Below are 15,850 nucleotides of genomic sequence, written 5' to 3'. Positions count from 1 at the left end.
AGCTAATGAAATCATTTATTTCTCCCAGCTATATGAAGAAATAGAGACTGTGATTAAAAAAGTATGTGGACATATAGTAAATATTTTTAGACAGGAGAAAGAATTTATTTTTTGCCTGGATTAAAGGTAAAGATGTCTTTGCTCCTGGTAATTGCTTTCATACAATCTTCTTGGTAAGGTTACCAAATCAGCTTGCTTTTGCTTCTAATTGTTCCACTAATACAGTAATCTTTTTTTAAAGACAATATAGAAAATATTGCCCTAAGATGACAATCTTTTCCTTGCCAGTATAATTTACATTTTGAAAGATTTCTTAAAATTCCATTAGTTCATTGTAAAGATGTACTCAAGCTTTTATTAATGTATAATTTAAATTAAAAAAATATATTATTCAGGAAATAATATAATTGATTAAGCTTTCCTTAAACCTTTTTAATGTTCTTGGCGCTTTCAAAAAATTGAACTAGTAGCAGACTCTAACAAATCCAAATCCAGCAAACAGAAAGGAACACAGGATTCATTTTTAAAATAAGCTTTGGCAGTTCTCATTGAAATAAGACGTGGTAATAATACATTTAGTCAAAATAATCACAAGATAAAAAATGAAATATAAAACAATGAATTACAGCCAGCTTTCACTTATTTTCATTTCAATTTGATTTGTGCAGGGATACTTCTCAATTAACTATTTGGGTCTAAAGCAATTAGTAAAGTTTGCACTTTCCTACAGTACACTTTAATTCGCAGCTAAGTAATTTTTTAAAAAATAACGTGTCAGTTTTTCTAGAAACCTACTAGTCATTTTTTTCCTGATTGCAACATGGTGCAACATGATGCAAGGCTTCAAGTACTTTAAGAGCCTTTATTCCTTTTTTCTTTCCAGAGAAAACGGCATAAACTATGCAAAAGATAGTGAGTCATTATGTCCCAATGCCTTGGCTTATTGTCGTTTATAGGTTGTCATGGCAACACTCGCTCCCGTTCTCTCTCCCTCCCTGCCACGAGATCTTCACGCTGGTCTTTTCAGCTGCCACTCCTTTGTTGCCACGGGCGCTGGAGCAGAAAGAGACAGGAAGTGTTATGTCTGATCGGGCATTGCCGAAATTTATTAGCATATCCGGACCGAGTCTGACTAGCAGCACGCACGGTGATTGGCTGAAGCTGGAGGTGAGGCTGTGGGGTGATCCCGGCAGGCCTTAACTGTCGGTCATTGATGAGGCTCAGCTCCGGGAGGCGGCACGCGGAGGTTTTATGCTTGCGCGTGACCTCTTTTGCCCCGAAAAGTATCGCGCGTCAACCCGGTCTTCTCGCGGCTTTATAATCTTTTATTTTTCCATAGTGGGTGGCGGAAGGGGGGGGGGGAGGAGAAGTTGTAGACGTTCACTTGCAGGCAGCTCCGCTTTGGTCTGCTCGCGGAAATAAAACGTCTGCAACGGTAAGAGTCGTGTTCACGCATCAGAGGCATGAAAAGCAATGGAAAGCTCTTATTGCCAGCGACCTACTAGTGATAGGAATCGAGCAAATAATTTTGTCCTTCGAAATAGTTCTCCGAGGCGACACAAACAACCTAGCCACCACTTGCTATTGCCGATAACGCATATCTCACTCGTTCATCTGGTTAAATTGATGCGGAATATTTTTTAAATGCGTTATTAAAACCTGGGCAGTTTGGGTGTAATAAGGTGAAAGTTGTAAAGGAAAAAAAACAATCGGAATCCTTGTCTCTAGGATATCTATAAACTTGAAAAATCTAATTTTTAAGGCACATTTAATTGGAGTAAAACGCCCAACGGATACAAGATTTATTCTCCAGTAAAGCAGTGTATACTTAAAATATGCGCTATCCTCCCATCCGATGTCTATTATTCGAACTTGAATATAATATGTCCCTCGCGAAGGGAATAATTATACACGTGTTCTTCATCTACGGAAGCTAGCTGCACTCGATATTTTTGACCGTAGATAATCTGCCTAAAAGCAATTTAATACACACTCAAAACCTTTAAGGCCGTATCTTGGGAGTTTGGTCCCGAGTTTTTCGTACTCCCATTCTAATTTCCCCCCCTGCGGGTTAAAAAATGCCGGGAAGCCAATTGCTTTGGGAAACTACTACCGGGTAAGGCGAGGCCATCCCCTAGAAGAGTTGCATTTTATTTAAAATACTGTAGTCCCGCAGACACCTGCCTGTTTTATTTGAAGATGAACCTGAAGAAAGGAATGACCTCACGCCTAGAGAACATTTCTTTTCAGACTAGAAATTGTTCGTGGGGGAATTCGTGGGCTCCTTTCACGTAAACAGTAGAATTTCAAGGCAGCAATGCTCTTTAGCACTATCAGCGTTTTAAGAGCCAGGTGTGATTAATCGGTCGCTCGCTATAGGCTCAGCATTTTTTATTTTTTGGGTTAGAGAAGCTTTAAGATTGACCCTGGCCCTAACATAAGCTTTGGGTCTGAAGTCTGGTAAGAGACCACTGCAAATATGGTGTCCTCCTCAAACCTCCTTTGAACAAGAAAAAGGTAAAGATTGGGGAAGCTTTTAGTGGGGAAAGAAAAAAAAGTTCCGCCTTCTATTGCTACGGAACTTGTCCTGCTGTTTGCTCTATTTTAAGGCAACCGCCTTTAACAGTTGCCAACATTTTGGGTCGTTTTGAGTGCTTTTTGGCAACGATCCTACAGCTTTTGGGAGGCTGCTTTCAATTATGTGTTTTTTTTAATTGCTACTCTGGATGGGTGGGGGGGAAGATAGCAGAAAATTGAGTTCTTGATGCTCCCTCGCGCGGGGTTGTAAAAGGAGAGGAAACCTAGTCATGTTTGTTTTACTTACTCCTCCGTGGCAGTCTGCGAATCTGAGGACGAGCAAGCTAACTCCTGCTTTGGGGGATGCTGCAAAGATTTTCCTTGGTTCACACAGTCGGGTGAGAGCCTTTATTTGACAACTTCCCCTCCCCCAATCAATAACTGCGCATAGGGCTCTCCTGCGTGGATGTTGGTGAAGAGGTGGAGCTGCGTGTCGATCCTGCTAGCAGAATCCGGTATTGCATGTGGTCACTTGGAAAGCCCAGATAAACCTCTCTCTCTTTTCCCTTGCCTTGCTTCGCTGCAAGGGGGTGGCCCTTGGAAACACCTTATTTTAACATTCGGGCTATAAATACTGCTCTGCGATCAAGACGGAGCGAAAGACTGCGGAGGGCACCAGGACGCACGCGGAGCCGGCTAATCGCCATAGGTAGGGCAGGTCTTGAAGCTTGCAGGGGTGGCAGCGCGCTTATTTCGGTTCTTCGGCTGTCTTCCATTTGCTGCTTTGAATGGAAAGGGCGGCGAGGCGATTCTTTGAAGTAGAAGCCTGGGTTTTCTCTCGGCTTGTGAGGAATACATTTGGGATTGGCAGAAGAGTTATTTCCGACCCCCCCCCCCCACCTTTTGCATTGAAGGAAGTTTCATTTGCACGGGAGGAAAGCAGATGCGAGCCAGACTGGGAATCTACTCTTTGGGTGGAGCTGGCAGTCCAAAGGCGCTGTTAAAGATACGCGTCTGTGTGGCTATATACGCATTTTCCAACGAAACGAAGGAGAGCGAGATAATGCGCTGGCTTCTCGTTAACAAGAGGACTAGCGTTGGAGCAGGGTGGAGTAGGAGGTGACATGGCGAAATGTCTACGGAGGAGAAATACCCGGTTCTGCTGCTTGTTCCTGCGTGTACAGAGATGACAGCAATGGTTATTTCGGTGCTTTCCTTATGCTTATAAGTGCTTTCCTTTAACGGTGTATTTACAGAAATGTGCTCAGTTTAATTCGGGAAGCTGTGGGGAGGGAATTGCATTAATGGTACATGAAGATCGGGATGAAAAGAGGGGTTTTAAAAAACCCCAATAGTTTATTTTAGGCATAGAAACAATATATAAATTGGAGAAGGAGCACTATGAAGAAAGCTGTGAATTTTAAAAGAGCAAGGCATTTGATGAAAGGCAAGGGCTCAAACCAGCGAGCGGGCAGCCAGAGTTGATGCGGCATGGGTTTGGGGCAAGACGCGAACTGGTCTCAATCGCCATCTTTTGTTCTCTTTTACAGCCACTCCTTGCAGCAGAGGCTTTCTTACGCTGAGCCTGCACTGTACCTAATATTTGAGAAAGAAAATTCGAGAAATACCACTGAATCCTTGGGAGAATATTTACAGAAAAGGAAAACAGTAGTGGGTTTTCTTTTTGGAAAATAAACGTATCTGCTTGGTAGCAGTTTTTTTCACTGATTGCATCTTACCAGCTTGAGTTCTCTTAAGGTACTTCTCTCCTGCTTCCATCACAGTTGAACAATTTGCTTGCTCACAGTGCACCTTACCCAGCAATCAAGATGATGCAGATCTGTGACTCTTACAGCCAAAAACATTCCCTCTTCAATGCAATGAACCGCTTTATTGGAGCTGTTAACAACATGGACCAAACAGTGATGGTGCCCAGTCTTCTTCGGGATGTACCCCTCATGCTGGATGAACTGGATTCAGGGGGTGGTTGTGGAGAAACGGAGCCCCAGTTGACCCCCAATGGCAGTACCTATTGTTCTTGTAGAGATATGTATAGTCACTATATGTTGCTCAAATCCATTCGCAATGACATTGAATGGGGTGTATTGCAGCAGGCAAATGAGGAAACCACTGGAAGGAAGAAGGATAAGCTGAATGGGAGCTCTGGTGCCATAGACATAAGCCGAGGAATCCCTGAAGATGAGGAGGTGGAGGAGGATTTAGAGAAGCAATTTCATTATCACCTGAGTGGGCTTCACACTGTGCTCTCCAAACTTACCCGCAAGGCCAATGTACTTACCAACCGCTACAAGCAGGAGATTGGAGTCAACAACTGGGGGCACTGAATCAGGGAGGGGGAAAGCACTGCCTGCCTGTTCTGGTGAGAGAAAAAAAACAGAAATAGGGGGAATAGGTATTTGGAAAGGGCTAAGGAAGAATGCAAGCAAGAATAGTGTGTGTGTGTGTGTGAGAGAGAGAGAGAGAAAGGGGGGGGGATTTAAAAATTGGAAAATATCAAGTAGTAAGCTTAGGGTACAGTATAAAATTTTGTGTCTTGGAGACAAGAATACAAAGATAAAGTGAAAGGGACTTTTTATTTTAGAATTTTACTGTTGACTACTATAACCTTTTAAGGAGGCGAGTGATAAATTTCTGCCTCAACTAGCAGGCAGAATTAGGCAGCCAAGTGTAAAGTTTCCAGATTCTGAGGACTCAGAATGATGTATAATGGCCCTGGCCGATTACTGAAAGAGTTTGTTGTAATTCTTGGGAAACTGCACAACTGCATGTGGTGGTAGCAATTGTAAAGATGATTGTATCACTTCTTTCCTGATTTTGCACTAATTTTGTAACAAATATATGTGTGTGAATGTATGTAAGAACCTATGAATTCTCTGCATGCTTTCAGAATTGTAGACATCTTTCTAACAACGCACAAAAATTATATTAACACTAGTTAAATATGTTTTCAAATATACAGGGTGAACAGTTATTATTCATCTTTAGATTCAACACTTACCTTTCCTTATTGCATAGAATTGGTTGAGATGAAACTGCAAGTATGCGACTTAAATTATTTTTGCAGTGGATAGAGCCAGTTAATGTCCACCCATATTTCAGTGGAGAGTAAAGCCAATTACTTAATGTGCACTCATATTTCACTGGAAAGGTGGGGTCCCATTATTGTACATGTATTGAAGATTATTTAAACTTTTTTATTCAGATGTGGAATATATTCTAAAATAAGATATATTGACTAAAGTTGATGTATGTTTGTATACTATGGCTCCACTTGAATTAAATGCTAATGTTTACAGTACAAGAACTCTAGGTATTCTTTACAAGAGAAATTCCTCTTTAAATTGTTTTAATCAATTTATTCAAATTTATTGTAGGAGCAGTATTCTCTGTTCACAGCTCTTATTCCATGGATCAGCTCATCCATGGAATTGCATTATATTCCAAATTAGATTGTTTAATTTATGTATATGCTGACTTTCTTTGATTAAATTCAAAGCAATGCAAATAGGGTTTCTCAGGGCGTTTTCTATCTAAGCATTACATTTTCAGACATTCCACAAATTGTGTCTTCCACTTATCCTCTGTTCTGTATCAGACAGCACTACTTAGAACTCATTTATGTCCCAAGAAATCATCTGTTTATTGATGCTGTTGACTTTTTTTAAGGTAAACACTCAACTCCTGTTTCTTGATGTAGAATGAAAGTGGCTTGTCATCTTATTCTAAGATGTTTTTCAGACTACCTAATCAGTCCTACACACTTGAAATGTATTTCTGGTTTTCTATCTGCATACTAGTTAGATTCAACCTCGCTTAGGTTTCTGAGCACAGGCAAAGTAGGTCAGATATTGTAATCTGTAAACGAATACCCATTTTGTAGTAAATCAAAGCAAGATTAAAATTATTCACCTTTTATTATTCAAGATATACAATATTATCTTTCCATATAACATAGTTTTCCATATAGTATATATTCCAAAGTTGGTAATTTAAAAAGGTATCCAATTTACTTAATAATACATACTCAAATTTACATTGCCAAAATTGTGCTTGCTATAAACATTGTAGGTTTATCAGATATAATTTATTTTACAACCAACAGTTACTTGAGTTTAAATTAAGATTTTGAATGCTGTCTTTGAAATAATTATAATACTGAAACAATAGGCATAGTTATTTTTCCTTCTATCTAGACTTATAACCAGGCCAGATTAATTATATTAAGATCCTGACTAATCCATAATCATCTTATACCTTCTTTATACAAAGGCTTATTGATTGGTCCTTTCAAGGCTACCTTTAAATTGTGATTTTTAAACCATGCAATGTTAAATGTAGAGAGAGAAGGACCCTTCAAGATGCAATTATAGCCTTTAACTTGTTTAAAATGTGGTACTATAGCATATGTACTGCCCTGGATTACGTTATGGTTCAATGGCAGCAAAAAGATGAAGGATAAAATCTGTCTAAAACTAAGCAAGAGGCTTTCCCGTCTTTGTGGAATTTTTTTTAGAAGAGTCTTTCTAGTTTACTTTAAAAATAAAATGGCATAAAATGAAATTTAGATTTACTGTAAACATTTTAAAAAGTCTACAGTTAAAGAAAATTGAATGAGCCACCAAGCCCATTTGATTTACAGCAGGGGTGTCAAACTCGTGGCGTCACGGCGGCATCATGTGACATATTGGGACTTTTCCCCCTTCGCTAAAACGGATGTGGGCATGGCCAGAGCATGACAATTCCGGCACGCGGACCGTGAGTTTGACAGCCCTGATTTACAGGATACTTTTCCATAGAACTAAAACAAGGTATGCATTTATTTTGTTATTTTTGACACTATTGTATCCTAGAGCAAGCAGATTAAGAGTTTTCAGGATTCTAATCTATGTCACTAGCAACACAATACTATTGTCTTGTTTATGGAGCATGTGGAATAAAACAGTTATGTCATCAATCCAAATCTTAAATGTCTTACACAAAGCTTTTTATGCTAAGCAATAGCTGTTTGGGATATTTATAAAATTAATCCTTTTTCATAGTCCACAAAAGAATCCCAAACAAACATACATAATGTTGCATGCATGCAACAATATTTATAAAATACATAACTTACATACTTTTTAAGTAGAAGGACCACAACTGGTGATGTGATGGCTTTCCATGAAACATCCTTAAACCTGCAATTTTGTACTCAGATTTCCAGCAGTACTATTAAACTGGCATTATTTTTAAGTTGGCATGATCATGCTACAAATCCTTTCTTGCCCTAAACACACACACACAGCATTATTCCATTCTTTAAAAAATAAATGGTATCAGCGATATATTAATACATTCTGAAATTTAAACTTTAAATATTGAGGCGAATTCATATTAGCCCTTGTATTTGAAGCTAGAAATGTCAAGAATAGCCTGGTTAAATGGTATATCACTGGGAATTGGGGCAAGTATTTTTTCATATTTTTACTAAGGCCTAGTTTCAGTAACTAGCATCCTTGAAGAATTGTGCTGATAGGACAGTAATTTTTAAAACTACTGCTTAAATGTAATCCATTTTAATTTTTCTATGATATCCTGGCCATTATATAATAATTTTTAGAGGTCATGATTTCGTAATACATTACATTGGACAAAACTTCATTAAATATTCCAAGTACTGGTAAAGTGGTAGTACATAACCATTCCTTACCCAAGATAAGCTGTTCCCTAGGGGAAGCTCCAGCAAGTTAATTATGAATGTGCTTAATTGCTTATATATGTAGTACACTATATCAACATAAGAAATTCCTTATGACAAAAGTCTAATTTGGTTGTTTATGGCTGATATCACAAACAAATATAGTGTGTGTGATATATCACTGCGCTATGGTCTTTGTCTCAAGTACCCTCCTTAAAAAATATTAAAGAAGAGACAACTTCACAATCTCAGTTCCAGGTCTTGGAATTATTTTTTTAAATCTGCATATAAAAATAATAGCATTAATCGAAGTCAGGTAACCATTTCAAACTACCAATCCCTAATCACTATTATTAGGGTAAGTACAGCTGCACTTTTAATTAACCATACATATATAAGCACCGTTAATCTGAATCTGGCATGTATAGAAGGCCTCCTGAATGTTCTCTGATTTGATTGAAGAGTGTCGCCTGTTTCTGCTGCTAAATTACTTTCATTTGTAACACACTTCAACCTATTTCCCTGGTGGATAATCTGATAACAATGCTATTAGCCAAATAAACTATTTCTCATCTGTAGTATCCTGATCTTGTTACTTGCCTTGGAGTCTTTGGCTCAAGGCTTAACCTCTTAACAGAAACTTTCAAAAGTTCAACCACTGGAAAGTTCAAGGTACAATTGCTATGAGTGAAAAAGATTGGTTTCTCTAGATTTAAGTTGTTCAAATTGTTTAGTTAGTTTCATCATAAGAATAGGGATACAAATAATTCATTTAATAAAATACAGTATATGGTCAAATAGATTTGCATATGATATTTCTGAAATTTTATTGAACATCTTAAAGTAAATGCCTTTTCATGTAACCTGGAGAATATTGGATATTTACCTCTGTTTCTAAACATTGTAAAATGTTTAATATTGTGATTTGCACTGCAATATCCTGGGCTTTGGGCAGTTTCAGATAAATCATATTATTTCACTAAAACCATCATGAAAGAGCCTTTGATTAGAGAAAGAATTCATTAAACTTGCTTTCCATATTTTTGGCAATTAAGCAAGCAGGTTGTTAGATGATTTTTTATAAAAAGTTCTTTTAATTAAGAACCAGCCAGGGCAAGATAACCAGTTTATCTAAACGAGTCAGGAAAAAGAATCTAAGAGCAAAACTTTTTCCATGACCTGATCATTTTAGTATGTGATAGACAATTTCTTTCAATCATGATTGACTAAATTGTAACAATTTAAAGTCAAATATGCGTAAACCCTTTAGTCGTTTTCCTTCAGGGCTGCCACAGTGATGGCTAGGAGAGCTATGGGACTGGGAGGGGGGAGGTAAAGATAGCAAGTCTTTTGTAAAAAAAATTTTTTTTTGAACCAAGGATGTTCCCACCAGATGTGAAGAGATGGGATGCAAGTCGGATGAACTTTGGACTGTGACCTGATTGGGCCATGTGATGGTCTGAAGGGGCAGGAGGAGGAAAAAGTTTTGATTTTCACTAGGAGGAAACCCGGGGGATATTAGATTCGGGATTCCCCAGGTGTGCCGATATGACTTGCCTAATAAATCTGTACTTTGAGGAATATGCCTGCCTCGGAATTTTGATTCTGTTGGGGGTGTTACTTGGAACCCTGACATTATCCCGAATCTCTCTTTAAAACAACCAAGCAGCTCCACCTCCTTGCGGGGCAGTTGTCCGGAGACCTGAGCTCCGGCCGCAATCCCAGGTTACTGGGTAGTATGAAGACTCAGGGAAGATGGAGAAGGGACTGAAGGAGAAGTCTTCCAATGTTAGTGAGACTGACCACTGGAGGAGCAGTGGGAAGCATGTCGGGGAGCATTTGTGGGAGCATCTACTACCTCTTGGTGGCTATGGTGGCAGCAGAGACTGAGTTCTGGCAGGGCACCCGACCCAAGGAGCAGACACCTTGGCCGCTTGCACAAGCGGATCCCTCTCAATGGGGTGATGTTGCAGGGTTACTGGCACACCAAGAGTTGGTGAGGGGCTTGATGCATCAGGATCCATATTGAGGTGAGATGGATGTGGCAAGTGGCCAGGTGTACCAAGAACCCCAGATCACATCAGTCCAGGTCGAGCGTACTACAGTCTTTGAGTGGAGAATCATGAGCTCAGCAAATCCAGAAGTGGGACCTCCCACCACCTTCAAGGAGCCAGTCTTTTGCTGTTCTCCCCCAAAGATTTGGCCAGCTTAGCGTCGGCAACATGGCCCAGCTCCCTCCTAGCAGCCAGCCGGGCTGGGTCTTGGCTCAAGTGACTTTGAACTTCCCCAGCCAAGGGAACATGACAATCCAGAATGGGGCTTCTGCCTCTTTCCACTTTGCACAAAGCAGATCGTGATTAGAACGTCCCTGCCAAATCCGGTCTACTGGGATAACAGCACAGCTGGGAGCTGCGGCCAGGCAGCAGCCGGGGCCTCTGGGCCAGTCCAGTCCTGGGATGCAGAGGCAAACTAGCTCTTCCCACCAGCCACCCGTTTGGCTGCCTCCTGTGGACCAGACCCCCTTGGATGGGCATTCTATTCCAGTCAGGGTTCAATGCCAAGGGGTGCCAGTGCTGGCTCCTTAGCTGGCCCCAGCCCCCCCCCCCCAATCACCTCCAACTGCTCCCCTGCACTTCTGAGCCATCTTCAATGGGACGCCTGGAAAGATGGCATATTTTCTGAACCAGATCTGGACCCACCTCGATCGTTATGGTGCTCAGTACCAATCCGACCAGGAGAGGCATGCTCACAAAAAAGCTGGTCTGGGAATTCTGGAGAGTGGCGGGAAAGTTAAGAGACTGGCCGGAATGCCTTTTCATCCACCATTTCAAAGAGGCTCTGGACCAGGACCTTCGACAAGCCTGCACCTTCCGAGGGGTCCCTGATTGCAATTCAGGAGTGGTATCAGATGGCAGTGACCATGGACCATGAGATCCACTCGCACCAGAAACCCACGCCAGAGAAAAACCCAAAGCGGTCCCTGGGATGCTGACCAGTGTGAAGCAGGCTGGTGAGCCGCAACTGACCTCTGCATTTGCCATTAAGTGTTTCAGGTGCAGTCAGCAGGGTCACTGAGCATCAGAGTGCCTGGCACCAGCACTCGTGCCCCAGGCACAGACCCAGCTGATCCCAAGGGAAAGAGGACTCCGCACAAATCAATGGACAAAAGGAAACTTGCCCGGCAAGCCATTGAGATTCATCTCCTCCCTTCAAAAGGAGGAGAAATTCTGGCCCCAGGAACCCTGCCATGCACTGCCTGTGAAGACAGAAAGATCAGCAAAGATGACCCAATGGTAAGTGAGGCCATCCACTCCTTTGTCATAAAGTCTCGAATAGTTGTGCCCAGAACAGGAGTTCAAGGGGACATAGAGGCCGTCATAGACACCGGATGCACTAATCTGCCCACTGTCCAGAAGCTAGGGATACACACAAAACCCTGGGAGCGCCCCATATGCTTTGAGCAAGTTGATGAGACATTGAAAGTGGGGACCTCGGCCACTCTAGTCACCTAACTCATTAGGCTGGAAATGGGTCGCCATTGGGAGCTTATATGCTTCGTAGTGGCTCCAAAGATGACGGAATCACTCATTCTGGGTCTCACCTAGCTGGACAAGTGGGACCTTATCATCATATGGGAGGACAGCTACCGAAAGCTAAGAATAGGAGTGGGCCCATTGCTGCCACCCCCCCCAGGGTGAGGCTTGGCCATCAAAGCCCCTAAGCCTATGATGGTGAACCTATGGTGTGAGTCCCGGAATTGGCACACAGAGCCATCTCTCCGGGCATGCCATCATTGCCCATTGCTCTTCTGGATTTTGGCCAATTTGTCTCCGCACACATGGGACCATCAGAAACAGAAGAGCAGTTCCTGGTGTGCAAATGTGTACCAGGAAGCTGAGGTTCTGGTTTCCAGCCGGGCATGTGTGCCAGCCGACTGATCTTCGCATGTGCATTCGTGCCAGAAATTGGAAGACCAGGTGACTGCCACGCATGAGCACACCAAAAACTGGAAGCTCAGCTTCCTGGCGCATGTGTGTGCCAGGGAGCTGCTGTTCCAGTTTCTGGCACTCCCCCGCATGTGTGCTCCGGTTTTGGCACAGTGCTGAAAAGGTTCGCCAACACTGCCCTAAGTGACCCCCAACCTGGGTAAGATGGTAGCTGTGCCAAGCATGTGCCACCAGTTTGTCCCCAGGTGCCCAAGGAATATAGGGACCTGGTGGACACATTCAGTGAGCAAGAGTTCAATGCTTGCCCCCTCACTATCCCACTGACTGTGTGATAGAATCCATGCCACGGGCTAAGCTGCCCAAGCCAAAGATATACTCCATGACCTCCAGAAAAATGGATGGACTGAGAAAATACATGAATGCCAACCTGATGAGGGATTTTATCCAGCCCTCCAATTTTGTGTGGCAGCCCCAGTACGTTTTAAAGAGAAAAAACATGGGGGATGAGGCTCTGCATGGGTTTCTGTGGAATTAATGACATATGCATAGAAAATACCTACCCTCTTTCCCTAATGAAAGACATGCTAAGCCACCTGGCAAAGGGCAAGGTATTCACTAAGCTAGACCTGAGAGAGGCATATTACCAGGTGCAGATTAAGAAGGGGGACGAGTGGAAGACAGCTATCAACTATCCATTAGGTAGCTTCTAGTTTAAAGTAATGCTGTTTGAACTACAGGGATCCCCACCATCTTCATGCAGCTGATCAATGAGGTGCTGCATGAGCACCTGTACAAGGGGGTCTTAGTCTATCTGAAAGACATTCTCATATTCAGTGAGACAGTGGAGGAACACATCAAGTTAGTATGCCAAGTACTGAAGAAACTCCTAGCAGCAAAGCTATATGCGAAGCTGTCAAAATGCGACTTGCCCATTACTAAAGACAAATGGAGAAGCAAAGCCTAGCTGCCCCCTTGAGTGAACCATGGAGTGCCAGGGTGCGTTTGAGAAACTGAAATGATTGAGGCCAAGCCCATCCTAAAACATCCCGACATTGATGCCCTTTTCATGGTCAAAGCTAATGCCAGTGACGTGGCTGTGGGGGTGATACTACTTCAGGCTAATGCTGCTGGGACATTACAACCTTGTGCAACCTCCCGGAAATTAACTGAAACTGAAAGGAGGTGGGCAATTTAAGAGAAGGAAGCTTTTGCAGTCTGATGGGCCCTGTTAACCTGGAGGCATTTCCTCAAAGGGCCAAAACACCCTTTTCAGGTGTGGATGGACCATAAGAACCCAGAAGCCTTGAGAGATCCTCGATTCCAGAAAACATAGGGGGAAATACAGTACTTAGTTGCTTGGAAACATTTCCCTCCCTCTCAATCTGAATGGGTAAATGAACGGGATGTCAGGGCCCCGAAACTTTTACAGTTGTTTCATTCCAAATACCCTGATAAGCCTTGATGGTGTTGTTGTAAGATTTGAGATGTTTCTATTTTGTCTATGTTGTCTTATGTTTTCCTCCAGGGCTAACGCTTCTACTGCAGGAGGGCCGAATGTCAGCCTCTATCTTGCTTGCTATCAGCTGCCATAGTAATGAGGAAGGGGGGGCATAGGTATTTGGGAGGGGAAACATGCTGGTGGATATGTCTCATGAGGAAGAGGGTGTCAGGGTTCCAAAAAAACCACCCCCAATGAAATAAAACTGCAAGGGTTGAGTTTCCTTAAAGTTTGACTTTATTAGCGATGCCATATTGGCACATCTGGGAAAACCCGAATCTAAAAGCTTCCAGGTTTTCCCACCCAGTTGAAAGTTCAATATCTTGCCCCAACACCCACAAGTCCATTACATGGTCCAATATTTCACTGCCACGAAGACAGATTCCTCCCAGTTTTGATTTCACTAGAGGGAAACCTGGGGGATGTTAGATTTGGGTTTCCCCAGATGTGCCAATATGACATGCCTACTAAGTCTGTATTTTGAGGAATATGCCTGCCTCGGAATTTTGATTTTGCAGGGGAGGGGGAGTTACTGGAACTGTGACAATATGGAACTACCGTATAAATAAGAGTCAGTTAACCTATAATGTGAGGAACTGGACACATAACGTGAGGAATGGGAGTGAATAGGGCACTACGGGATATTTGCTGTTTAATAAAACTCCCTGTGGCACCCAGAAACATGCACACAGTTTGGAAACTGCTAGGGGTATCATGAAAACATTATCAAGACATTTGGGTGCTGTAAAGCAGGAACATTTGGGATCCTCTAATCATTTCTGGCACCAGATACATTTTCTAGTATTTCTAGAGAATTGTAATAATTTCATGATACCTCAATTTTAGATTCCAAATGAGCTGAATAACTGCAAGTAGACAGCTTGGATGGTAGAGTCAAGTGGCGTGTCATGAGGTTCTGTCATGAACTCTGAAATGTTCAACAATCTTGTTAATGACCTTAGATGAAAGGGTAGAGAAAATTACTGAATTTTTAGTCATCTATAAATGACCAGGACTTTAAAAGAAAAAGAAAAGTAAAGTTTTGGATAGTGGGCCAAAATGAACAGTGTGGCATTTAACAGGAGTAGTTTATGCAGTAAGGATTTGAATGTGAGTTAATCATGTAATACCACTGCTAAAAAGATGAATATATTTTGAGATGTATCAATGAACATATTGCTCTGATCATAGAAAATAACAGGTTTCTTTTGCCTCAGGCCCAATGGTGTCAGTGGGCTGTAGTAAAAAAGTAAAGATGGTAGTTGCAGTGGTATAATCCAAGCTATGCCTGTTTTTTATGTGTTGTGTGTGCGTCCTATGTTTAAAAAAACAAGCAAAACGGCACTATGCCTGCTATTTTGACTTTCCAATTCATGCCCTATGATAATTTGAACCCTATTGGAATATTGTGTTCTTGCATCACAGTCTAAAAAGGATATTGAAAAACTGAAACAAGTTCAAACAATGGCTACCAAAATGGTGAGGGAACTGTAAACTCAGAGAAACAATTAAAAGGACCTGGGTATGTTTAGTTTGCAGAAAAGACTGAGTGAAGTGTTTTCATCTATATTAAGGATTATCATTTAGATATGGGTGTTGATTTGTTCTTTGTTGAGACTGAATCAGAACCAGTGATTGAACTACAGACAAGTAGATTCAGGTTTGGCATTGGGGAAAACTTTCTGGTGTAAAAGCTATTAAACAGCAAAATAGATTGCCTCATAAGGTGGTATTGTTTCAACAAATTGCAGTGTCCTGTGCTCATGTGGCCATTTTTTATCGGACAAGACTGAACAAAAGCATTGTTTTTTCTTTTCTTAACCTATCAAGTTCTTTTCCTGTTAACTTTTCCTGTTAACTTTTCCTGTGATGCATTAATTTTTAATCCTATGTTTAAAGCAGCTGAAAACCAATTAACAATTTCCAAAATGATTAGAAAAAAAAGTGAATACAGTGTACTTTCAAACCGAAAATGGTTTGAGCAAAAAGATGATTATTCCTTCATCTCCCAGAGTTCTAAACCCTATTGTCTTGCAGTCTCCTGAGTAACTGTATCAAGTACTTATGGGCTATTTCAAGTTCTCACCTTGTCCATAGAGGAAATTATGAAGAGCTGCTCTATCACTTTTAGTAGAACCTTCTTCAGTTCATCACTTTTTCATCAGAAGGTATTTTTGGAAATTGCCTGCT

The 15,850-nt window shown here is 41.6% G+C and overlaps 1 protein-coding gene and 1 long non-coding RNA gene across 8 annotated transcripts; one reads left to right on the top strand and one right to left on the bottom strand.

The window, feature by feature from the left end:
• Positions 1-273: 273 nt before the first annotated feature.
• LOC309391402 lies at positions 274-2,947 on the bottom strand. Its single transcript, XR_014175267.1, has 2 exons — positions 2,825-2,947; positions 274-1,053 (listed from the first exon to the last, which is right to left on the bottom strand). It is a non-coding gene; the product is annotated as an uncharacterized lncRNA (long non-coding RNA).
• MID1IP1 (MID1 interacting protein 1) lies at positions 1,034-5,842 on the top strand. Of its 7 annotated transcripts, none has more exons than XM_081951819.1 (2): positions 1,034-1,167; positions 4,068-5,842. In XM_081951819.1, the coding sequence occupies exon 2, from the start codon at positions 4,347-4,349 to the stop codon at positions 4,860-4,862; it is 516 nt and encodes a 171-aa protein (XP_081807945.1). In that variant the 5' UTR covers positions 1,034-1,167; positions 4,068-4,346; the 3' UTR covers positions 4,863-5,842. The 7 variants fall into 7 exon arrangements, with proteins under 7 accessions (XP_081807945.1, XP_081807944.1, XP_081807942.1 ...); XM_081951818.1 differs by lacking the exon at positions 1,034-1,167 and adding an exon at positions 1,283-1,435; XM_081951816.1 differs by lacking the exon at positions 1,034-1,167 and adding an exon at positions 2,160-2,517.
• The last annotated feature ends 10,008 nt before the right edge of the window (positions 5,843-15,850 follow it).

Source organism: Natrix helvetica (assembly GCF_964273705.1).
Source record: "Natrix helvetica genome assembly, chromosome: 4".
NCBI lineage: Eukaryota > Metazoa > Chordata > Lepidosauria > Squamata > Natricidae > Natrix > Natrix helvetica.
Note: the sequence above shows the minus strand (reverse complement) of the source record. Positions and strands in the feature narration are given on the sequence as shown.